Raw genomic sequence first — 24669 nt, forward strand, 5'->3', positions numbered from 1 at the left:
GTGAAAATATCTGACTAAAGTTAGTGTGACTGTACCGTTTAGAACATTTGTTTTCTTGACCACTTTGAAGATTTTGTAGCATCAGTTCAGTAGCCTGGTAGCAAGCCCAGCCCCACTGCAGTGAGCTGGGTTAAACCTATGGTCTGGGATGTACCAGGCAAGTGCCTGAACTCGCCTCAGCGTCCTTTGATGATTTCTTCAAACAGTTATAGACTATCAGTGCTATTACAGAGCAAAAACATTCTCTCAAATTTGATTTTAGTTTAAGAATTATATGCCTTAATATGAAATAGGACAGAGTCTTTGTGGCATGATGCTTTCCCTTTGCCTGAACCCACATGTTTATATTTGGTGGAAATTTTGCATTTAGAAAAGTAATTTTTACTTCTACAAATCTGTGCTAGGTTTTAGTGTATTCTTTTTAGTTTTCTGAAGAAGGATAAAGTATATTCAGTGATGAAAATGGAGATAATTGAAATTATTTTCCTTTCATTTAATGGAATTTGGTCAATTTATTTGAGGGGAAGTATACTTAGGGTCACTTCATCATATAGTTTATTTGCCTTCTAGATTTAAAACCACAGTGAAGTTAATACTGAACTATTATATTGCCATCTTGTGGCCAACATTATACATTGCAGCCAGTCATTTTCTATTTTGATAAAATGAATTTGAACTGAGTAATTTGCGGATGTTGAAGCTGGTGCTAGTCATTAATATTGTTTTTTTCTTGACACATACATCATATCCCAGAAAATCCCAACCCTAAAAGTGGCATTATTCCTGGAAGCTATAGCTTTGAATCAGTTTTATCTGCTGTAGCTGACTTTAAGGCTCCCGTTTTTGAACCTGGAGGCTCCATGCAACAAGGCATGTATACTCCCAAAGGTATGTTTGCATACACAAATGTATTATTTCCTGTATTTTCGGAAACAAAATGCTTTTCTTTTTGCTCCTTTGTACATTTATTTACTTAGTGTGCATGTGTGGGTTTGGGTATGGATGGAGACAGAGGTAGGTCACCTTGGATGTGTCATTAATTCCTCAGGCGCCATCTCCTTGTTCTTTGCAACAGGGTCTCTCCCTGAAATTGGAGCTTCCTTAATAGGCTCAGGCATTTGCCTGTCTCAACCCTCTCAGTTCTGGAATTGTGTGTGCATGCCACCATGCCCTTTTTATGTGTCTCTTGGGTGGACTTCCATCCTTGTTCTCTAAAGACAAGTTCTTTCCTGCTTTCCCTCAGTACTTATCTTTTATTAATTCAGTTTTAGTATGCTGCCAAATTCTTTTTATAAATTTATGCTTTTATTAGTATGATATTACTTCTATTTAGCAAGTAGAAGCTGGTAGATCTCTGAGTTCAAAGCCAGCCCAATCTAGTTAGTTCTAGGACAATCAGGGCTGCATAATTAAGATACCCCTGTCTCAAACAACAACAGAAAGTATTTATGTTACATTGTGGCCTTCTTAAATGACTAAATTACAAAAACAACTTTAGGTACTCTATTTCTGTAAGTGACCACTAACCAGGAATGAATCATAAATTATAGCACAATATTATCCTTCTTAATTCAGTTTTAAACAGTTTCCTTCCCTTCCCTTCATTCCCTCCCTCCCTCCCTTCCCTCCCTCCCTCCCCCTCCCTCATCTCTGTCTCTGTCTTTGTCTCTGTCTGCCTCCCTCCCTCCCTCCCTCCCTCCCTCCCTCCCTCCCCCCTCATCTCTGTCTCTGTCTTTGTCTCTGTCTGCCCCCCTCTCTCTCTCCCTCCCCCATTCTCTTTCATTTATTCATTCATTGTATTTTCTTAAAGACAATGTCTTACTATGTAACCTTGGCTGTCCTGAAATTTGTGTCCACCAAACTGACCTCACTCACACTCACAGAGATCTACCCACTCCCATCGTCTCCCAGGTGCTAGAATCAATGGAATTTCCCACCATGCACAGCTCACTGTCTGGTAGGATGCCAAGGGTGCCTATAGCATGTGTAGCTATGTTTAAATACACAGAAGCCTTTTCTTTAAGTGGTTGCTTTTCTAAGGTTTTTCTCCATTTGTAGATGATTTGATTGACAAGTGTGAGAAATAGGTGAGATTTTGATTAACTTAAGTTTTTGAAGGGGTTGAAGTTTGTGCTCTTTGATCCTCAAATTTATTTTCTAAATTAAAGTCCAGTATGAATTTTGAAGTCACATATAACACATACTGTCTTTGACAAAGGACAGAAGAAAAGCCTATGTATTATTTCTAGTGACATTCTTAATTAGCAGGATTAATATTGTATCTGGGTGGAATATATTCCATTAAAGAAAAAGGGGAGTACATCTTTATTATGTCTAGATGAACTTGAATGGCATGTTGCTCCTGTGTGATGTGGTGTCTAACAAACCATACCAGCCTCACCAGGAGGCTTGCCCATAGCCAGCCCTCAGCCCTCGCTGCTCTCAGCATCAGCAAATCCTGGGAACTGCCTGATAAACAAGCTCTGTAGATGGCTGTTGTACACAGTAAAGTTCAAGGCAAACTAGGGTCTGTGCTGGAAATTAAAATAATTAAGCTCTGTTCTGTGTTTGTAATTGTTAATGATTTTGCTAGAGAGAGTAAAAAACAGAAAAATATTTAAAATTTTTTTTATTTTAGTTTTTGGTGCATTAGTGTTTTGACCGCATGTATGTCTGTGTGAGGGTGTCAAATCTTGGAGTGAAACACAGTTGTGAGCTGACATGTGCATGCTGGGAACTGAACCTGGGTCCTTCTGGAGAGTAGTACTTAGTGCTCTTTAACTGCTAAGCCATTTCTCCAGGCCCAGAAAAAAAAAAATTTAACCTAGGGAAAGAGATACTGGTTCTAAAATTATTCTCAGGTCATCTTTTAGTATTTTATTTATTTTTAACTTAAAACATTTTGAAATTAAAATATTACATTTTCTCTCTCTAGTCCCTACCTCTTTTTAGCCATGCACGAATATATAAATACAAATTGTTTTGTCTGCTCAGTGTTTCTTGTATATGTGGTTTTAAGGCTGACCAATTATTTTTTGAGGCAGAATCTCACTATGTAACCCTGGCCTGGAACTTCCCATGTAGACTTCATTGGCTTCAAACAACATAGATCCTCCTGCTTCTGTCTCATGAGCCATCACATGTCACATTTTAAAAATTATTTTAAGAATTTTATGAGTATTTGCCTATCGTGTGTGTGTGTGTGTGTGTGTGTGTGTGTGTGTGTGCCACATGTATTCAAGTGCACTTGGAAGTCAGAAGAGGACATCAGATCTTCTGGAACTAGAGTTGTAGGTGACTGAGCCATCATGTGGGTGCTAGTATTGAGCCTGTGTTCTTAACTGCTGAGTCAGTTTTCCAGCCCTGAAGCCCACCTTTTAGACATCTGTGCCATCTAAATATCATCTGTAACACTTTGTACTTAGGATTTTGCTATTTGGTTTCCCAGTGGGCTAGTTATTTTTTAAATGTCACTTTAACCTAACATGACTATTAATGAGACTTTGAATTTTATTTGTATCTTCTATATCAAATATTAAAATTACATGTTGAAAATAATTATATAACCACTAAAGGAAAACGATGCATAGACACTTACTATTTAAAGCCACCCTGTGTAGACCAACTGTATATAGACAGTCATAGGACTATAACTCACAATTGTACAGAAGGGAGGGGATCATGGTTAACTTCTAGTTGAGAAGTAGAAAAGAACCATTATAAAGGGACTTGGAAAATCAGCTCATCAGTACATTTTTTTCATAATTTTACAGTTGAATCATTTTAAAGGTATTACTCTTTCTTTCTAATATGCACCTTACCAAGAAAATAAGAAAAAAAAATCTTTAAACTGAAACAGCAGTGATCTAAACTTTATCTAAACATTTATATATTAATGTTATAAAACTTTTGCTTGTGGAGGCTTGAAGAACCTAAGAGAACATTCCAGATGTTAAAAGGTATGTTTTTAACTGAGTAAAAGTAACCATAACAGTAAGATCTCTCTCAGGCAAATTGATTAAGTTTAACTTCCAAGTTTTCAATTTAAATGTTCCCAATGAATATAATAAGTAATTTGAGTTTGGTTTTAAGTCAGATTTTATTTCTGCTTTCTTCTGTCTGATAGCTGAAGTCTGGGATCAGGAGTTTGATCCTGTCATGGTCATTCTTCGAACAGTTTATCGCCGAGATGTGCAGTCTGCCATGGACAGATACACAGCATTGTAAGTCTAACAAGCTGACCAGTGTCATTACAGAATAACTGGGGTTTTTGTAGAGAAGTTTTAGTTATAACACACGATATGGTCTCATTAGATATACTTAATCTAAGAGAAAATATCACTTAAATGTTCTTAAAAAACAATTTAGACGAATACACTGGCTCGTCTGTGGCCCCGGGCACATGGGTAGTGGAGGACTGCTTTGTATGGCCTCAGTGGGAGAGGATGCCCTCCATCCTGTTGGGCCTTGATACCCCACCCAGGGACTTGATGCTGGTGGGGGTGAGGTAGGGTTGGGGTTAGGGGAGCATCCTCTCAGAGGAGGAGGGTGAATGAATTTAAGGAGGGGGGGACCGGGAAGGGGGGCAAATTTTGAAATGAAAATAAATGAAATATTTTAATAAAGGTTCAAAAACAATTTAGATGAGACTTATTGCCTCAGAATCTTTATAAAATTTTGATATTAAGCTGTACATAGTAGGTCATCCTGTAATACCAGCCTGGACTGTACAGTGGAATTTTGTTCAAGAAACAAAACAGACAAAATTTGTTAATTGACTTGATAAAGTAAATTTTATGAAATATGATTATAAATTAAAAGAAGAAAAACATGGTTGCTCTTCGATCAGTTAGATTGGAAACTTGATTTTATGTTGCTCTACTTTTGAATCAGTGTGGAAGCATGGATATAAAAATAAAACAGTATATCAGAGATGATGGAGATCTACAAAAAGTATGAAAATGTTGCTATTCTTGAGAGTTGAGAAAATAGAGCAAAATGAATTTTACTTAATGCAACAGTATTTTATGTTTTTTTTTTTTTTTTTTTTTTTTGGTTCTTTTTTTTTTTTTTTTTTTCTGAGCTGGGGACCGAACCCAGGGCCTTGTGCTTCCTAGGTAAGCGCTCTAACCACTGAGCTAAATCCCCAGCCCCGCAACAGTATTTTAAAATGTTAGTTACAGGAAAAAATTTGGTCTTGATAAAGTCTTTATTCAGATAATATTCAAGTAGATGTTAATGTGTATCTAATGTTGTTAGGTGTAACTGGAACTTCTTTCCACCAGGAGTTTTAAATACTAGATAAATGTTTACTTTAGCATCTATCATAGACTGTACTTGAACAAAACAAATGAAACTTCCCACAAACAAAACAAAATTCCTTAAAACAACAAAAACCAGATTAATTTAGCTCAGGTGCTGTCACCTCTCTGCCTTTGCGCAGAATCCTGGAGGAGGCACTTAGAGGTTCCCCTTCCTCTGTTTACCTGGCCACCTCCTTTTGCATATTTTCTGTCCTTTTGTGCTAATTCATTTGCTTGTAGGCATTTATTCACTTCTTAGCTCCTTGAAGGGAGACTTTTTTTTTTTTTTTTTTGGTTCTTTTTTTCGGAGCTGGGGACCGAACCCAGGGCCTTGCGCTTCCTAGGCAAGCGCTCTACCACTGAGCTAAATCCCCAGCCCCCCCCCCTTTTTTTTTATCTTTATTAACGAAGGGAGACGTTTTTGCTTCTATATTTTCTCTTTCTGCCTCCCTCCCTCTCTCTGTCCCTCCTTTCTCCCTCCCTTCTTTTTTCTGAGACAGTGTCTCTGTATGGTCCTGGCTGTTCAGAAACTCACTCTGTAGGCCAGGCTGGCCTCAACATCACCTGCCTCTGCCCCCTGAGTACTGGACTAAGGTACTCCTCCTGCCCGGCTTGCTTCTTACTCATCCTCAGGATCTGTGGCAGCTCCACGCTGTCCTAGTAGGCATTCACCTACTTGCTATTTGTTGGGTAAGTAAATTGAATAGATCATGCTGAAAAATTGAAACATGGCAGGCATGATTGTACGCACCTTTAACCCCATCACTCAGGAGGCTGAGGCAGGCAGATCTCTGTATGAATCCAGCCTGGTCTACTTAGCCAGTTCCAGGACAGCCAGGACCACATAGTAAGACTCTGTCTCAAAGAATAATCAAACAAAATCAAAAGAAAAAAGAGAAAGAAAAAAATTTAAAGATGCAAAATTAATTTTTTTGCTTCTATATTCTGCCTCCCTCCCTCTTCTCCCTTCCCCTCCCTTCCGCTTCCTATTCCCTCCTCCCTCCCCTTCCTTCCACCCTCTTTCTTCCTTCCTTCTTTCCTCCCCCCCCCCCTCTTTCTTTTGAGACAGGGTCTCAAAATGTAGAACAGACTGGCCTCAAATTTAGAGACCCTGTGCCTAATGAATATTAGGACTTTTTATTTCGTTTAGAGCAAAAGTTCTCAGCAAGGCACAGTCTTGTCTTCCAAGGAGTTTGGCATTCCCTAAAGAGTGGTCGAGTTGCTGCTGACGTCTCATTCCCACAGCTTCATCTTGACTCAGGTGTCATTGGTTACCAGTGCAGAGGAACCTGTGGGTACACACTGACTTAGACCTTGTCTATGGAAGAATAATATGTCATTAGCTCTGTAGGTCTAAGTACTTTTTTATTGATAACTACTTTATACAATTCAATAAAATCACACTCCCTAAACTGTTTCTAAACAACTTTTCTATTTTTGCATTTTATTCTTTGATTATCCACATTCCTTTTATTTATCATTTTAGTTTCTGCCCCTCTCACCACTCTTGTGTGTGTGTGTGTGTGTGTGTGTGTGTGTGTGTGCGCGCGCGCACGTGCGCGCACGCTTGTGTATAGCTGTGCTCACTAACATAGGCATATCTGTTTTCCTTAGTCACTTCTCCATCTTATTTTTGAGATTGGATCATTTACTAAGCTTAGACCTGGTGGTTTTATTGCCCAGAGAGGCCCCCGGGATCTGTTGTCTCTGCTCCCAGTGCTGCAGTTATGAGAATGCACTACTGCTCCTGGCTCTCTGGGTTATAGGACCCAAGCTCAGCTCTCATGTTTGTGCAGTCTGTTACAGCAGGACTAATTCTGATGCCTTGTAATGATGTTCATTTTACTCTCCCTCCCCTCATCCCTGAGATAATGTAGCTCATTCCTGAGATTCATTACTTGTTGTTTCATCTTTAGCTTCTAGGCATAGGCATTCCTCAGATTCTCATAATTCTGGCTGTACATGAATAAGAATTTTCATAGACTATTAGGTAGGTTTGTTAAGAAACCTTGTGTTTGGTTTTTTTAGGGTAGCTTTCTCAGAGAAGTATCTTCAGATATTGCCCCAAATACAATTGCCTTGTCATTAGTCTGTGAGCCAAATGGGAGGGAAATCAGGCTTAGTAGCTTTCAATCAAATTCAAATCATGGTTTTACTATTTTGTCTTCTTACCTTTAACTAAGCTTGCTATTTTATTCTCAGTAGAGAGGGATTCTCCCAGCAGAATTCCTTTGCAATGGTGAGGAGCAATCTTCATCCTCTGTTTATTTTAGCTCTTACTGTCTCACCGGTCATTGTTGATGTGGCAGATACTGAGAGTGCCATTGCATATTTAAGATTTCTAATTAAAAACTTTATTATATGTGTGGGTATGCTGTCTTTGTGAGGACACATGCATACCATGGAGTGTCAAGGGAGGTCAGAGGACAATGTTATAAGTTGCGTATGCCTTTATGTAGGTTACAGAGATGGATCTTAGGTCCCTAGACTTGGCTGCCATCACTCTTACTTGAAAGAGTGATTTTGTTCTTAGTTTCATGTATGCATGGTGTTTGTGTACTTGAGAGGTATTGGGTCCCCTGCAGCTGCAGTTAAAGGGAGCTTCTGAACACTGCTGTGGGTGCTGGGAAACAAACCCTAGTCTTGTGGACTGCTGGGCCATTTCTACAAATCTTATTGTCTATTTTCATTTCATTTCTTGTTTGAGGCAGGATTTCTCTGAGTAACCTTGGCTGTCTGGAACTCTGTAGACCAGACTGCTGCTTTTCAAGCTCATAGAGATCCACCCACCTCTGCTTCCAAGTTCTGAGATGAGAGGTGTGTGCTACCATTGATTGCCCTGCTTCCTTTATTTTCTTGGGTAGACTTTCTTTTAAGAGTTGTTTATTTAATTTTTAAAAAGATTTATTTTTATTGTATGTGTATTAGTGTTTGCCTGCGTATATATAAGTGCACTTCATGTGTTCCTGGTTTCTCTGAGGACCAGAAGAGGGTGCTCCATCTCCTGAAACTGGAGTTTCAAGCAGACATGGCCATGCCTGACTTTTTAAAAAATATATGTTATATATATCATATATTTTTAATTGGTTATTTTATTTACATTTCAAATGTTATCCTCCTTCCTGGTTTCCCCTTCCCAAACCCCTATCCATTCCCCTCCTTCTGCTTCTATGAGGGAGTCCCCCCCACCCCCCATTTCCACCTCACAGCTCTAGGACTCCCCTATGCTAGGTGTATTGAGCCTCCACAGGACCAAGGGTCTTCCTTCTCATCAATGCCAGACAATGGCATCCTCTGCTACATATGCAGCTGGTGGCTTCAGATTCATTATATAGTTGAGGGTAATCTTGACCTTCCGATTCTCCTGCCTCTACCCTCAAGTGCTGGGATTCCAGGTGTGTTCCTGTGTACCCAGCTTTATGTGGTACTGAGGGGTATTCTCAGTGCAATTTGTATAAATATAGTAAGAGCACCTAACTGTTGTGATTCAAGCTTATTAATAGTGTTGTTAAAATTCTTCCTTTTTTCCCCCTTGGGCTCAGAGCAACATGGATTGTCTGTCAACTTTTCTACATAATTCTTTCAAACTTTGCCTATTGTGCCTTAAGCCTGCAACTAGTTGTGTGTAAGGTTGTAGTTACTGGCATTTTGTGAAGAGACAGAGCGCTGAACAGTCGTGTGGTCCCCTGCTGCTGTAGCTCTGGCATCTCAGCGTGACCTGCAGTAGGAGAGGCAGTCTCTTGTCGCTGTCCTTCCTTGTAGGAGACTTTTTTAAATCTTCAGCTATATTTTCAGCTTTGTGAGAAAGCTTATTATCAAAGGAGATGGCTAGCAATGTTACCAGCAAGGCAGATCCTTGATCCATGGATTCCTGTGTATTCATTGGTAATCTCAACACTCTGGTGGTCAAGAAGTCTGATGTGAAGGCCATCTTTTTTTTTTTTTATATATTTTTTTTTTTATTAACTTGAGTATTTCTTATATACATTTCAAGTGTTATTCCCTTTCCCGGTATCCGGGCAAACATCCCCCTCCCCCCTCCCCTTCCTTATGGGTGTTCCCCTCCCAACCCTCCCCCCATTGCCGCCCTCCCCCCACCAGTCTAGTTCACTGGGGGTTCAGTCTTAGCAGGACCCAGGGCTTCCCCTTCCACTGGTGCTCTTACTAGGATATGCATTGCTACCTATGAGGTCAGAGTCCAGGGTCAGTCCATGTATAGTCTTTGGGTAGTGGCTTAGTCCCTGGAAGCTCTGGTTGCTTGGCATTGTTGTACATATGGAGTCTCGAGCCCCTTCAAGCTCTTCCAGTTCTTTCTCTAATTCCTTCAACGGGGGGTCCTATTCTCAGTTCAGTGGTTTGCTGCTGGCATTCGCCTCTGTATTTGCTGTATTCTGGCTGTGTCTCTTAGGAGCGATCTACATCCGGCTCCTGTCGGTCTGCACTTCTTTGCTTCATCCATCTTGTCTAATTGGGTGGCTATATATGTATGGGCCACATGTGGGGCAGACTCTGAATGGGTGTTCCTTCAGTCTCTGTTTTAATCTTTGCCTCTCTCTTCCCTGCCAAGGGTATTCTTGTTCCCCTTTTAAAGAAGGAGTGAAGCATTCACATTTTGATCATCCGTCTTGAGTTTCATTTGCTCTAGGCATCTAGGGTAATTCAAGCATTTGGGCTAATAGCCACTTATCAATGAGTGCATACCATGTATGTCTTTCTGTGATTGGGTTAGCTCACTCAGGATGATGTTTTCCAGTTCCAACCATTTGCCTACGAATTTCATAAAGTCGTTGTTTTTGATAGCTGAGTAATATTCCATTGTGTAGATGTACCACTACACAATGACTAAGGACTAAGCCACTACCCAAAGACTATACATGGACTGACCCTGGACTCTGACCTCATAGGTAGCAATGCATATCCTAGTAAGAGCACCAGTGGAAGGGGAAGCCCTGGGTCCTGCTAAGACTGAACCCCCAGTGAACTAGACTGGTGGGGGGAGGGCGGCAATGGGGGGAGGGTTGGGAGGGGAACACCCATAAGGAAGGGGAGGGGGGAGGGGGATGTTTGCCCGGATACCGGGAAAGGGAATAACACTTGAAATGTATATAAGAAATACTCAAGTTAATAAAAAAAAAATATATAAAAAAAAAAAAAGATTCCATTCCTCTGTTGAAGGGCATCTGGGTTCTTTCCAGCTTCTGGCTATTATAAATAAGGCTGCAATGAACATAGTGGAGCACGTGTCTTTTTTATATGTTGGGGCATCTTTTGGGTATATGCCCAAGAGAGGTATAGCTGGATCCTCAGGCAGTTCAATGTCCAATTTTCTGAGGATTCTCCAGACTGATTTCCAGAATGGTTGTACCAGTTTGCAATCCCACCAACAATGGAGGAGTGTTCCTCTTCCTCCACATCCTCGCCAGCATCTGTTGTCCCCTGAGTTTTTGATCTTAGCCATTCTCACTGGTGTGAGGTGAAATCTCAGGGTTGTTTTGATTTGCATTTCCCTTATGACTAAAGATGTTGAACATTTCTTTAGGTGTTTCTCAGCCATTCGGCATTGGAGGCCATCTTTTTAAAGTATGGCAAAATTGTGGGTTCTCTTTGCATAGGGACTTTGCCTTTGTCTAGTATGTTAATGAAAAAAAATGCCCGAGCTGCTGTAGCTGGAGAGGATGGGAGAGTGACCGCTGGCCAGGTTTTCCATATCAACCTGGCTGCAGAGTAGAAGTGAACCGAGGAGAAGCAGGTGTGAAACGATCTGCAGCAGAGATAGACCGGAGCTTCCAAACGCCTCATGTGCGGGAACGCCTCATGAAAGGCAGAAGTGGATTTAATTTCAAGAATACACAACGGGGATCTTCTACCACGTCTGGAAAGTTGAAAGGTGATGATTTACGGCTATTAAGAAAGAACTGGCTCAGATAAGTTGAAAATGCTGGAAAAAAATGAAAAAGAACAAAGCAAACAAGCAGACTTGTCCTTCTCATCCCCAGTAGAGGTGAAGAATGCAAAGTCTGAGGAAGAGCAGAGCAGCTCTCAGTGAAGAACGATGAGAAATGTGAAGATGGAGTCTGAGGCAGGTGCAGATGACTGCTGCTGGGGTGACCTATGGTTGTTGACTAGAATGACGGTGAAGAGGAGGCCGAGGAAGGAGAAGATGACTCTTAATTAAGCACACAGTGGACTTAGAAATCCTATCCCACTCTTCATTTGCCTAGGCACTTGTGAGAGGTCAAAGTAGCACCAGATCCCCTCGCCTAGAGTCGTCTGCACATTCTCACTGCTCTCCCTCCTTAGCCTTCCTGTGCTCATTAATTCCTCACTGCTCTGGGCCTAGTTCTGTTTCCACTCCCTTTGATGCTCCTTAGTAGTGATACCTCTTTGATTTAACAATAAAAAGATGGATGGTTTTTTAAAAAAAAGATTGTCATTACTGTGTTCCTGGGGTCCTCCTGTTCTAGAAGACACAGACAAACTTGTTACTTCTTGTGAGTTATTCTCTTCCTTTAAAGACTTTCTAGGTCTCAGCAGTAGAAGGATCTCATTTCCATGACTGAACCTTGTGTGAGTCCAACACCTTTAAATAGTAGAGTAGACATATACTCAGACTTTATTTCTTAAATTGCGTTCATTTAGTGTGTGTGCACATGCATGCACACATGCACATGTTGCCACAGGTGATTGTGTGGAGGTCAGAGGACAACTCGTAGGAGTCAGTTCTCTTCTACCATGTGGGTCAGCAGGTTGAACTTAGGTCTTGAGGTCTTGGTGGCAAGCACCTTTTCCTGGTGAGCCATCTTGACAGCCCACAAAGGTGGTAAACTATGCCCGCAGTGTTGATGTTTATTGATCATGTTTCTTCTGCTGCCCCAGTACTCTCTTTTAGGAGCTCAAGGGTGGGGTCAGAAGGTCACACTCCTATCCAGCCTGCTTTCCAGCCTTTAGTAGCGGGGATATTTTCTGATTACTGATTTTGTCAAGGGTTAGAATAGAAAGTCACTTTGCTAAAAATTTTATTATGGATCCTTTTCATTTTTTTTTGTTAGCATTTTTTACATTCATTTTTCAAGTTTTTGGTTTTGCTTTTTTAACTGATTTCTATCCAAAAGTAAAGGGAAAGTAATGTGCATAGTGAAAGTATAAGTAAAAGTATAAGAATAAATATCTGTTTGGCTTTTGAAAGCATTTATGAATAATTAGTAATGTATAGAAAATAGAAATGAGTGCCTGTAAATTACTGTTCAAACCATAGTTTATGAGTCTGTCATGTAAACTTGATTTTGCTTTATTTTTACAGTTTAAAACAGAGTGGAAAATTTTCTGGAAATCCCTGGCCTCCTTATAAGAAAAGAACATCACTCCATCCCAGTTATAAAGGTCTCATGAGACTTCTGCATTGTAAAACCTTACACATTGTGCTGTTCACTCTGCTTTACAAGGTAGAGTAGTAATTTGATTAGATAGAATGACTAAGATTACAATTTATTTTCATAATTTTCAAATCAAAGAACTAAATGACTATTTATATGAGGGTTCCACTTATAAAGAAAAGTGTGTTTATAAATTTTTTGATGTGTAAGGGTAAATTATAATTACATATATTTGAATTCCATATTGAAAAATTAGGAAGCAGTTGTATTTCTTTGTAGAGAAGTGTTTGTTGTTTAGCTTCAGACAAACACTTGAGACTGGAGTACTTGTTATGGCTTCTGTAAAGTGAGAGGTGGTGTGGCTGTAGGAGCTGTGCCAGGGAAGACGGAGGAAGTGAACAGTCAGCCATTCCTACTGCTTGACAAAAGCAAGTGTCGGTGTGTGAGCCAGTGGCCTTACTTTAGAATGGTTATCTCTGCTTTTTGCTTCTTAAGAATTTGACGCAGAAGGATTTGAATGTGGGTTCTTTTAGACACTTTTTTAAAAACATCCTTTATTTTCCCATTACCTAAAATTTGTTTCAATTTGGGGTTTTCTCTCACAAAACCAATTTACTCTGTTCTAAAAGTTACATGAAATATATTATAAAGAGAATGTGTATATATGTTCATACATATACTCATATGCACATATATGTAATATGTGTGTATACTCTGGGATTTTTAATAAGAGATGAAAGATAATTATTCCTGTAGTATCTATAAAATAATAGGGATAAATGTTATATAATTAGAAATAAAGAAAATGTATAATTTTTCTTTTTCATTTAAAAAATTAAAGGAAACCTAAGAGCTTATTCTGTTTACAAATTTCTATTGACTATACAGATAATTTTTAACTATTTAAGAAAGCATGCATTACTTGGTTAAATAGATCTCTTTGTGTTTGCCACATAATTAACCGGTGCTTTTAGATTTCTATATACTTCTTTTCAATACCACCCATGGCCATTATAAAAGCTAGAAGTTATGTTGGACCAAGATTCTTAGATCAGTGCCTTTAAAAAGTGCCTTGAAAAACTTATTTTTATAATTTATCAAAAGGATTATTAAAAAAATGATGTAAAGTGTCCTTCTCCATTAAAATATGTAGAACACTTTCATATTGGAGAGCAGTTTGTGTTGATTTTGTAGGCAAATGTAATTGGTAGGGTTTCCCAGAGCCAGGCCTCTGTACTGAATGCATACTATAGACATTACAGTGTGTCAGGAAATCCTGTGTTGTTCTCAGTTCATAAGGGGAGAGTGGAGATTCAGAGGTTAGTAACTAGTTCAAATGACGAATAATAATAATTCATGATAAATGAAGGAAGCTTTACTGAGAATCTCTTTGAAGTTACTTTTTCAACTTTTAAAACTTACTCAATCTAGACGTGTTTTTATCAGAGATGACAGATTAGTGTTTTAGTTGTTTCAAGACTCTTTTGGCCAGGTTTTTTTTTTTTTTTTCACATTTAGAATTTGTTTATGCTAGCTTTTCTGGCATACTCTTAATTGCCCAGCACTGTCAAGTCAACTTTGCAGAAGGCTCTTGCAGCAAGATGCTGTTCTTCCTTGCCATGTGTGTTACTAAAGAACATGGTGGCACTTCCCAGAAAATGGCTTTATTTCTTTGTTCAGAATCTTTAGCTTTTATTTCTCTCAGTTAAATTTGTAATGCCATTGGATTTCTATTCAAAATCTCTTTGGATTTAGTAGCAATGCTCTATCAAGAGGAGACAGAAATGGTGGGCATTGCAGGAGAGGCTAAGAGCTGTGTGTAGTGATATTTGGACAGCTGAGGATGTTTGGGTCTTGCTTCCCTCCATAATGTGCTGGGTTAGAAACTGGGAGCCTGGGCGCTCCCACTTCAGACTCCTCCTTAGGCTCTGTCTGCTCGGCACCACCTGCTCACTGTGTGTTGGACATTAATTGCTAGGCACTGTTCTAAGCAAATGGCAGATTCAAAGTGAAGCCAATCACAAGTAATCTGGGCTTCTTTTTCACCTTTAGATATGGAAAAGCTAAGACCAAAGAGTGTTACTACATGTCAAGTAGATATAAACAGAGCTTTCTAAAAATGAGGTTTTGCAAGAGAAAGTGGAGTTGCCCTCCTACTTGTCAAATAGTAGGAAATCAGTCAGTGAGTATCTGTCTTTAGTTACAAAGAATTAAGTTTTTCCTCAGCCATTCATTTGAACTACTCCTGTCAGGCTCAGCTGAGCTCACCATCTTTTCAGTCCATTATCAACCCCCAAACTGACCGGGCCACCTCTTGCTGAACCCTTTCTTCTCTCCTTCCCCATTTGGTCACCTTTTTATAATGAGACAAACAGTAGCTGCTGTGCCATCTTGTTCCTGAAGTAGTTTAGGGATCTTCTGATCACTGGGCTATTACAGCCCTGAGATCCTGTATAAGATGAGTAAGGTTTTAGTTGGATGATCTATGTATGTGGTGAAGTTCATAGAATTTTCCTTGTTCCTTATCATTTAAACCTCACATTGCCTTACATATTTATATAGATACACAAAATATTTAGAGACCCAGAATGCTGAAGACAGCATCTATTTTGTTATGCTAGCCAACTGCAGTTGCATTTAAATAAATGACTGTTTTTGTTAAATTTGGCTTCTTGTCTTCAGGAGACTATCAGAAGATTATGATGTAAAGTATCCTTAGTAAATTATTTTATTAGAGACTGCTATGTTTATATTAGTGATTTGTGAACTGTTTAATGGGGCACTCTTTAGGAAGTCTTCAAACTTCTGTTTTCAGTTACTGCACAGTATTCCTATGTAGGAGATGAAAGATGGCTCAGTGGTTAAGAGCCCATCCTGTTCTTGCTGAGGACCTGAGTTCAGTTTTCAGCAACCTTATTGTACATTTCACAACTGTCTGTAACTCCAGCCCAGAAGATTCAATATATGACTCTGGTCTATGAGAATATCTTCAGTCTTGTGCACACACACTCTATACACATACGTAAAAAACAAATCTAATAAAAGTTCTACAAATTGTCAAAGCAAACCTAGAGTTTGTTTCAGATTGTGTTTTTACTAAGACTTTCATTTACATACCTGATTTTATATTTGATAATTATCTGATAATGATTTTTGTTTAAAATAGAATTTTTTGAATCTTTAAATAAAATAAATTTTGTGAAAAATATTTATGAGTTTTTATTTTTTTAAAGATTCTGATGGATCATCAAAATCTGTCTGAACACGTGCTCTGCATGGTGTTGTATCTGATTGAATTAGGCCTGGAAGACTCTGCTGAGGACGACTCTGAGGAAGAGGTGAGCACTGCTCTTGCAGTCTGTCTGTCTCGGGCACTTATTCTAGGTACAGTTCTCGATTGGGTGGTTTTATTGTTGTTGTTGTTTTTTTTTTTTTTTCCCAAGATAGAGTTTCTCTGGAACCCTCTCTGTAGTCCAGGCTGGGCTCAAACTCAAAGATCCATCTCCTTCTGCCTCCTGAGAGCTGGGATAAACGTGTGCACTGCTGCTTTTTCTGTATATTGGCATTTGCCCGCATGCTTATCTGTACAGCATTTACTTGCAATACACTTGGAGGCCAGAAGTGGGCGTCAGGTTCCCGGGAACTGGATTTACAGATGTTTGTGAGCTACCAAGTGGGTGCTGGGAATGGAACCTGACTCTTCTGGAGGAGCAGACTGTGCTCTTAACCACTGAGCTATCTTTCCAGCCCCTGTTTTTAGATTTTTAATTCTTAAATTTGAAGAACTGGTAAGAAGGTCCTATTTATTTAATTTACTTAATATGTATGGATGTACACCATGATGCCCATGTTCAGGTAGAGGACAGCTTGCAGGAGCTCTTTCTTTCCTTCTGCCATATGGAACCTGGGGATTTTACTCATGTTGTAATAAGGCTTGACAGATAGTGTACCTGCTGGGCCAACTCTCTGGCCTAAAAAGGCTTTATTCTTAAAATGCATATGGGTTTTTGAAACTTTCCTCGACACTTAGGGAATTACTTTATGCACAAAACTGTTGAAATTTATCATTTAAATGAAAAAAATTAAAGAAAGCTGTTTATGTACTTTTGGTGTTATAGTGGGAACAAAAATTATGGCTTCTGGGGAGTGTACATATGTGTGAGTACTTATTTTCTGTTGATTAATTAATTGATCCATTGATTGATTGATTGATTGATTTGTTTGCATATATCTTAGGTATCAATGGGTGGACCAGAACGTTGTCATGATAGTTGGTTCCCTGGCAGTAACTTGGTATCAAACATGCGGCACTTTATAAATTATGTCAGAGTGCGAGTCCCAGAGACTGCTCCTGAGTTGAAAAGGGATTCCCTCGCCAGCACGAGCTCTGATGGCTTGGGCTCTTTACAAGTAAGTTTAAAAGCGAGAGAGATGAAAGGGAAAGGTTTATGTTGTACTGAGATATGCTTAGATAACCTCCAGCATTCGGAAGAAAACACTGTTAGGGGGCTTTAGGTTGTCTTTTCTTTCTTGACATGTCTGAGCGCTGTGGCCTTAACCATTTTTTTTCCTTCAACCTGCTAGAATTCCCGACGGCCTAAAGTTCTTCAAAGAGAGGTAGATGTGTATGGTATTTGCATTAACTAGCAACATGGCTAATTGGAAATGAGGAAAAAAAAAAAAACACTGAAGTATTTGTGTGTGTTTGTGTGTGATTAATATAATTAAATAAAAAAGATTTCTCGAAATTAGTTTTTTACCTTTAATAAGGTTATTTATATTTAATTTCAGGTAAATTTATGTTATTGATCAAAAAATGCAGAGTGGTTAGTAGTAAATTTTTCATTTTAGTGTTAAAAGTGTTCTGGACAGTTTCAGGTGGCCTACTTGTATCTACTTACATTAGAATTTCAATTGTCTTATTAACATCTTAAAAATGACTATTCCTAAATCAAAATAAATATTATTGCTGGCAGCATGCCTATTAAAAATATTTTTTTTTCTTTTGCTTCTGTGGCAATTAACTAATGAAACAGGCAATTAACTAATGAAACAGGCCTATAAGTACTTGTATTTCGTCTGTTGTGTTTTGGAACTCATTGTGAAGACCAGCTCTTTGCATGTTGCTTAATTAATCTTTAAAATAAAGTGAGAAGTGTAGCGGGAGAGAAGGCTCAGCAGTTAAGAGCACTGTCATCCCTTCCAGGGGAACTGGGTTCAATCCCAACACCCACATACTGGCTCACAGTCCCAAGCACCAGGCATGCACATGATGCACAGACATATATGTGGCTAAGACTCCCATATATATATAAAATAAATAAAATTTAAAAAAGAAAAAGTATTAAGATGACGTGTCAGATAAGTAGTTTTCTTTCCTATACACTACGTATCATGTGAATAGAGAGAGCTGAATTAGTATTTCTTCTAGTCAAGTCTATTGGTTAGAATATTTCTTGCATTTGACATATTTTTGTTGTGAACACTATAAAGGATTTTAATTAAAAACTTGGAACCTCTATCAGAGGCTCTTTTGATCCTAATGTTGTAGAGTACTTTAAAAACATTGAATGTTAAAATTTTATACTGTAATTAGACTTACAAAAGGATACTTTTTAGTGTTCTTTTTAGAAAGATGAGATCCATTAAACTGATTCATATTTTAATTAAAAGATGATGTCTAAGAGGACTGATGTGTTTGCTTTGGCAAAAGGACTGTTTAGAAGACAAATTATTGAGAAGAGCACTTGACTAAAAATGTCTATTCAAATAACATATGGTGATATGCAGTGTGAAGCAAATTAATTTAGTCTTTAGATTGTATCCTTATATTTCAGTTTTAAAACTTGAAATCTTTGTAATTTTCACTTTGAAGTTCCTTAAAAGTGAAATTAATATTTACTGTCTTAAAAAATGAAGGGAAATGGAATGTGTTTTCTGTGTGGAAGCTGTAGCACCCCTGCAGAAGGTAACAGAGTCTATGCAGTTTCTTCATGAGTGGTGTGTGAGACAGCAGTTTTTCTTAAACTGAGAAGCTCAGTTTATGTATTTTAGTTTTCTTTAATTTTTGTTGTTTTGTAATATGGCTGCAGGTTTGGCCTACGCTTTGTTTGTTTTTAGTGGAACATTGGCTCAGGTTGAACAGAGGGTCAACTGCGGTGACCTTCTGTTCCTTACCGCTGTCCCCATAAAGTGGTCGTATATCTATTTGAGAAAGAAATGAAGGAAATGAGTTATCTGCTAGAGAAATCTTTGGATGAAAATGAAGCATTCCTTTTGGATAAATACAGTGATTGATACATTTTTAGAATTGGTTATTGGCTAACTTCTTCATCTTTCTGTTGTTCTTAATTTTACTGGTAGAATTCTGGTACAGCTCAAGTTTTCAGCTTAGTAGCAGAGCGTAGAAAGAAATTTCAGGAGATCATCAATCGAAACAACAGTGAAGCAAATCAGGTGGTTCGGCCCAAGACTCCAAGTAAATGGTCAGCTCCTGGCTCAGCTCCCCAGTTAACCACAGCCATTTTGGAAATTAAGGAAAGCATATTGTCTTTGCTAATAAAACTTCACCACAAACTCTCAGGAAAACAAAACTCTTACTATCCTCCATGGCTTGATGACATAGAAGTTTTAATACAACCAGAAATTCCAAAATACAGTCATGGAGACGGTATAACTGCTGTAGAAAGGATTTTGCTAAAAGCTGCAGTGCAAAGCAGAATGAACAAGCGCATCATTGAAGAGATATGCAGAAAAGTGACTCCTCCCGTGCCACCCAAAAAGATCACCACAGCAGAGAAGAAGACTCTGGACAAGGAGGAAAGGTATTGTCATTTTTACTGTTTCTAATATTTACAGGACAGTTTATGATTTGGGCTTTTCTCTTCTTCGGTCATTCAGGGATAATGACCTGGTTATTTGAGTTACAACAGCCACAGCTGCTTGCTTTGTAAGGTGAATGATTGGCCACAGCTAGTGCTTGTGTGTGTGGGATGCGGAGTACTTTATGGATAAAAAGATGGGAATTGCTGACTCCAGTGTAAAATTACACTGAAAGTTGGAGGCGTCTTCAGAAACACTGCTAATACTATTACTGCTGCAGCACCTAAGGATTCTCTTGCTGTGAAGAAAGAAGGTTTAACTTTACTTTAAATAGCAAATAAAGTATTTTTGGATATTTCCTTAAAAAAACATTTATTTATTGTGTGTGTGCATGCACATATGCTTGTATGCATGTTAATACATAGGCTACTGTGTGCATATGGAGGTCAGAGGACCACTTTTAGAAGTCTGTTCTGTCTTGTGGGTCCTGGGAGATCACACACACACACACACACACACACACACACACACACACACACACACACACACATATCCATCCCACGGCCACCTTCCCAGAGAATGGTGGTACGTACAGTGGGCTGGACTACCTGTGTCAGTAACAATCAAGACGATTTCCCCACAAAATCCCCAGGCCAGTTGATCTGGGCAGTCCCTGAACTGAGGCTTCCTTCTGAGGTGACTGGAGCTTGGTAAAGTTGATAATTAAAACTAACGAGTACAGGTGGCACTAATGACGACGACGATGTAAAAGGACAGAGAAAAAAACTATCAATTTTGTTTGGTGTTCTGAGTTCACATAAGTTTGACAGTCCCACGTAATTTGCTAGTTATGAGGGAGATCGTCCTGGAATAACTGTGTGAGAAGCCATTTTAGTCACATATGTGATTGTGTAAGAAAAAATTGTGTTTAGAGACAAAGAAAGTACATAGGGGCTGCGGAGATGGCAGAGTGGGTAAGTGCACTGTACAAAGGAGAGAGCCGAGTGCCTAGCAGCTGTCAAATCTGGGCATGGCTGTGCCTGTGTGCGGTCCCCTTGGAGCTCACTGACCGGACTCTCTAGCTGAAACAGTCAGCTGCTGGTTCACTGAGTGCCCAGTGTGGAGGGAATAAGGAGAAAATGATAGAAAGAGTCCCCATGCTGCCACCCACACCTCCATGCATATGTTGACCAAAGTCAAAAGCACAAGCAAACCACAAAAGTCCTAAAAAAGGGATAAATAGAATAATAATAACATTCCTATTTTCTTCTTATAGGATTACACTTTATGAATAGGAATTCTAAAGAACTGATGTGTAATTTAAATGGCATTTAAATTTAATGCATCTATTAATAAAAGTGGAAAGTTGAAAATGAGTTGACTTACTTCTGCTAATCTCTTTAAATTGGAGGTTTTTTCCCTCCTGATTATGTACTAGGCTGTTCTGTTTTAAGAAGGTAAACATGCAGTGAATCAAAGTTTATTTGGTTAAGAGTATTTTGTAATTATTGCTAATAATAGCTATGACACTAGAAGACATAGTTTAGATACCATTTCTACAGGAGTCCTTTTAATGTGATGCTGTAGGAATTGGGGATGTAGTTCAGTGGTAGCACTCATGCTTAACACCCAGGAGTTAAGTTCCAGCACTACAAAAAAGTGAAGACTCTCTCTCTCTCCCTCCGTCCCTCTGTCCCTCTGTCCCTCTATTCCTTCCCCTCCCTCTCCCTTCCCTACACACACACACACACACACACACACACACACACACAGAGAGAGAGAGAGAGAGAGAGAGAGAGAGAGAGAGAGAGAAGGCAAAGGAAACTCCTTTCAAGAGTGAAGACATTGATGAACATTTGGAACTAATTCTATAGCAGACAGTTAAGGGAGGTGAGTTTGAACCTTGCTGTGTCTCTTCTGTTTTAGATTAAGTTTTGCGATAACAAAAGGCAGTTTATAAACTCTTGGTGTTGGCAGTTCTCTCTCACCTATAAAAACTTTGGCATCTTTTCCACAATACACTGGTTCCATAGAAAGAACACAGAAGTACAAATGGGAGTTGCCTCAGGGTTTCTATTGCTGCAGCAAAACACCATGACCAGAAGCAAGGTGTGGAGAAAAGTGTTTAGGTGGCTGACACTGCCATATTGATGTTCATTACTAAAAGAAGTCAGCACAGAAACTCAAACAGGTCAGGAACCTGGAGGCAGGAGCTGATGCAGAAGCCTGGCAGAGTGCTGCTTACTGGCTTGCTTCCCATGGCTTGCTCAGCCTGCTTTCATATGAACCCAAACCCACAAGGGCTAGCTAGTCCCTCCTCCATCAACAGCTAATTAGACAATGTCTTGCAGTTGGGGCTTATAGAGGGATTTTTCTCTATTAAGTTTCCCTCCTTTCAGACAGTTTGTGTGTTAAGTTGACACAAGACTAGCCAACACAGAAGTCTTAGTCTTAATAATTTCCTTTAGCATTCTCAACGTCCAGAATAGTTCTTAAATGTACTGAATCTCACGGAACTTGTCCTTATTAACATGTGTGTCTAATGGAATAATGTAGAATTTTGTTAAAAAGTTGGTTTCACAGAACTTTGATTAATACATTAAAAAAGGTTTATTTTATATGCATGGGTGCATGTATGACTGTTCACCATGTGTGTGCCTGGTACGTGTGGAGCCCAGAAGAGGGTGTTGCATACTCTGAAACAGGAGTGTCAGGTGATTGTGCATTGTCACATGGAGAACTGGGAACTAAACACAGATCCTCTGCAAGAGCAGTAAATGCTCTTAGCTCCTGAGTACCCAAGAAATGCACTTGAATTTTAGTTATACAATAGATCATACCATGTTTGATGTACAGATTTATTACTTGGAATGTTCTTTTATCAGCAGGTAGACTCATAATATATGTGCTTAGAGGTGAGGTGCACAGTGGCTTTAATGAAAGAAGATCCTCATCTTCAGAGCTCACCCAGAGGTGGTGAGAGAGGCCACACCCACTGGATTGATCAGAGCTTGTCTATTGAAGCATTTCTGTATTACTCTTGGAGTGCTTTAAGCAGATACATAATACATTTATATATATTCCTTAGTGACACCATTTCTTTGAGTATACACTTAAATTTTCATGGGCTTTATTTTAAAGTAATCTCCAATGTGGAGAAATGGTTTAGGGCCTTGCTGAGGTTTCTGAGTAGGTTGCTGGTGTGCTGCCCTCCACACTGGGATACTTTAGTTCCTAGAGGTACAGGCCTTTTCTTATGTAACCACAGCAGAACTGTAAGATTCTATAAGATTAAGGAGTTAACTTTGTATTTAAGTATGATTAAATTATAAGATCTCATGTTGAAATAGTCGTTTAAGGTTTCTCATTAGAGAAATATTCAGTGTACAATTGCTTATTGAATTGAATTGTTGTTATCTTTTTGGTCTCTTTCAATGTGGATCAGTTTTATCAGTCTTTCTATTATTTTCACGATTGTGGAACCTCTGAAGGGTCAGGACAGCAGTGACATTGTGGGCTTGTCTGCTGCCTGGCAGGGACATCAGTGAGCTTGCAGCTTCTGTCATGTTACTTGACCTGTTAGTGTGTCTACAGGCGACTGCTGCACTGTCCATTTACCTTACTCTTCTTTGCAGCTGCTGTATACGTTGAGACTCTGTAATTTTCCTTTTATCACCTTTGAGGGGACTGTTTTATTTAGTCATAAACTCGTGGAGTTTCTGTTTTACTTTGAGTTATCATCTATCTGATCTATTCAGTATTCATTCTGATGATCAAACATTGTAGGTTAGCCACCAAGAGTTAATGCTAAGATCTTCATCTTTTTTGGTCAGTTCTCCTCACTAACTGAGCATGCTACCCTCTATAGGCAGAGAGGTGTCCCCAGGCTCATCTTGCCCTAGAATCAGCCATTTCCCATGGAGTTCTGGTTACTTTTACTGGAGAATGGGATTTAGAAACTATAATCCTTGCACCTTTTCTAATGAAGTATAGCTACTTTCAGGTCCTCTTAATGAATAGAACTGGAAAAAAAATTGTGTGTCTTTGCATTAGGGGTTGAAGAGACAGAAGACAAATTTTTGTACTTGTCCTTATGTATTCAAAACTATGAGTTTAAGCTGATTCTGTTCTTCAATATCCTGACTGCAGCTTCCCCTCCTTCTCCATGCTCTCCCCTACCACTAGCTCCTTTTCAGAAAAGAGAGGCCTCACATGAATATCAACCAGCCATAGCACATCAAGTTGCAGTAAGACTAGGCACATCTTCTATTGAGAAGAGACAAAGCAACCCAGTAGGGGTGAGGGGTCCCAAGGCAGGCAGCGGAGTCAGAGACAGCCTCTGCTCCCACTGTTCAGAATCCCACACAAAGACCAAACTACATAATTGTAATTGTAACTTATGTGCAGAGGGCCTAGGTCAGTCCCATGCAGGCTCCTGGTTATTGTCAGTTCAGTTTCTGTGAGCCTCTGTGAGCCCAGGTCGGTTCATTCTGTGAGTTTTCTTGAGGTACCCTTCACCCCTCTCACTCCTACAATTCTTCTTCCCTTCTGCTGGATTCCATAAGCTCCACCTAATGTCCGACTGTGGGTCTCTGTATCTGTTCCCACCAACTGCTACATATAACCAATTTCTTGTACTCTTTAACCATAAAATACCCTCTTGTGCTAGACTGTTTACTTCTGGCAATGAGAGCCTTCCTTCATGTTCAGGAAGGTGTGGGTAGGTAGATTTATTTATTTTTTGAACTGATCAGTATCAAACAGAATTAAATTTGGGATAAGATGAATGATTAACCTATATAGTATTTTGCCTTAAAAACAATGCAAAAGAGAGATAGATATAAGACAACAAGGCACATTTTCTTATATAACTCTTAAATTACCTACAAAGTAAGTAAAACTGTTTTGAAAATTGTTGGCAAACTGTGACTTTTCAAGTGCCACAGTCCTTTCTCTGTAGGTGTTCTTGATTTCCTCCATTGATTTGACAGGAGCAATGTGCAAGGATTCTCAAACTGCTATTAGAAGTTCAGCTTTCAAGTTCTAGATGTTACAACTTTGCTTCATTTCAGATGAACAGAAAACTACTTTTAGGCTCCCATAGAAATGACTATACATGAACTCAGTTTAGCATTCTGTGTGACTTCATTGTGCTTAGCTTAGATTGGTAT

The 24669-nt window shown here is 39.2% G+C and overlaps 1 protein-coding gene and 1 pseudogene across 14 annotated transcripts in view; both read left to right on the forward strand.

The window, feature by feature from the left end:
* The window catches only part of Ubr3 (ubiquitin protein ligase E3 component n-recognin 3), a 157694-nt gene that overhangs the window by 70232 nt on the left and 62793 nt on the right, over positions 1-24669 (forward strand). For 7 of the 14 annotated variants that reach the window (XR_015682848.1, XR_015682852.1, XR_015682849.1 and 4 more), the window contains exons 18-24: positions 747-888; positions 4127-4223; positions 12604-12745; positions 15910-16014; positions 16913-17086; positions 17261-17293; positions 19040-19500. Coding sequence is in view for 6 of the 14 variants with exons in the window: in XM_087651696.1 (XP_087507822.1) it covers positions 747-888; positions 4127-4223; positions 12604-12745; positions 15910-16014; positions 16913-17086; positions 17261-17293; positions 19040-19500 (1154 nt within the window). In the remaining 8 variants the exon portion in view is untranslated. 14 annotated transcript variants of the gene reach the window in all.
* Hnrnpc-ps5 (heterogeneous nuclear ribonucleoprotein C, pseudogene 5) lies at positions 4903-11573 on the forward strand (annotated as a pseudogene).

Source organism: Rattus norvegicus, chromosome 3 (genome assembly GCF_021556685.1).
Source record: "Rattus norvegicus strain SHRSP/BbbUtx chromosome 3, alternate assembly SHRSP_T2T, whole genome shotgun sequence".
In the NCBI taxonomy this organism is placed as follows: domain Eukaryota; kingdom Metazoa; phylum Chordata; class Mammalia; order Rodentia; family Muridae; genus Rattus; species Rattus norvegicus.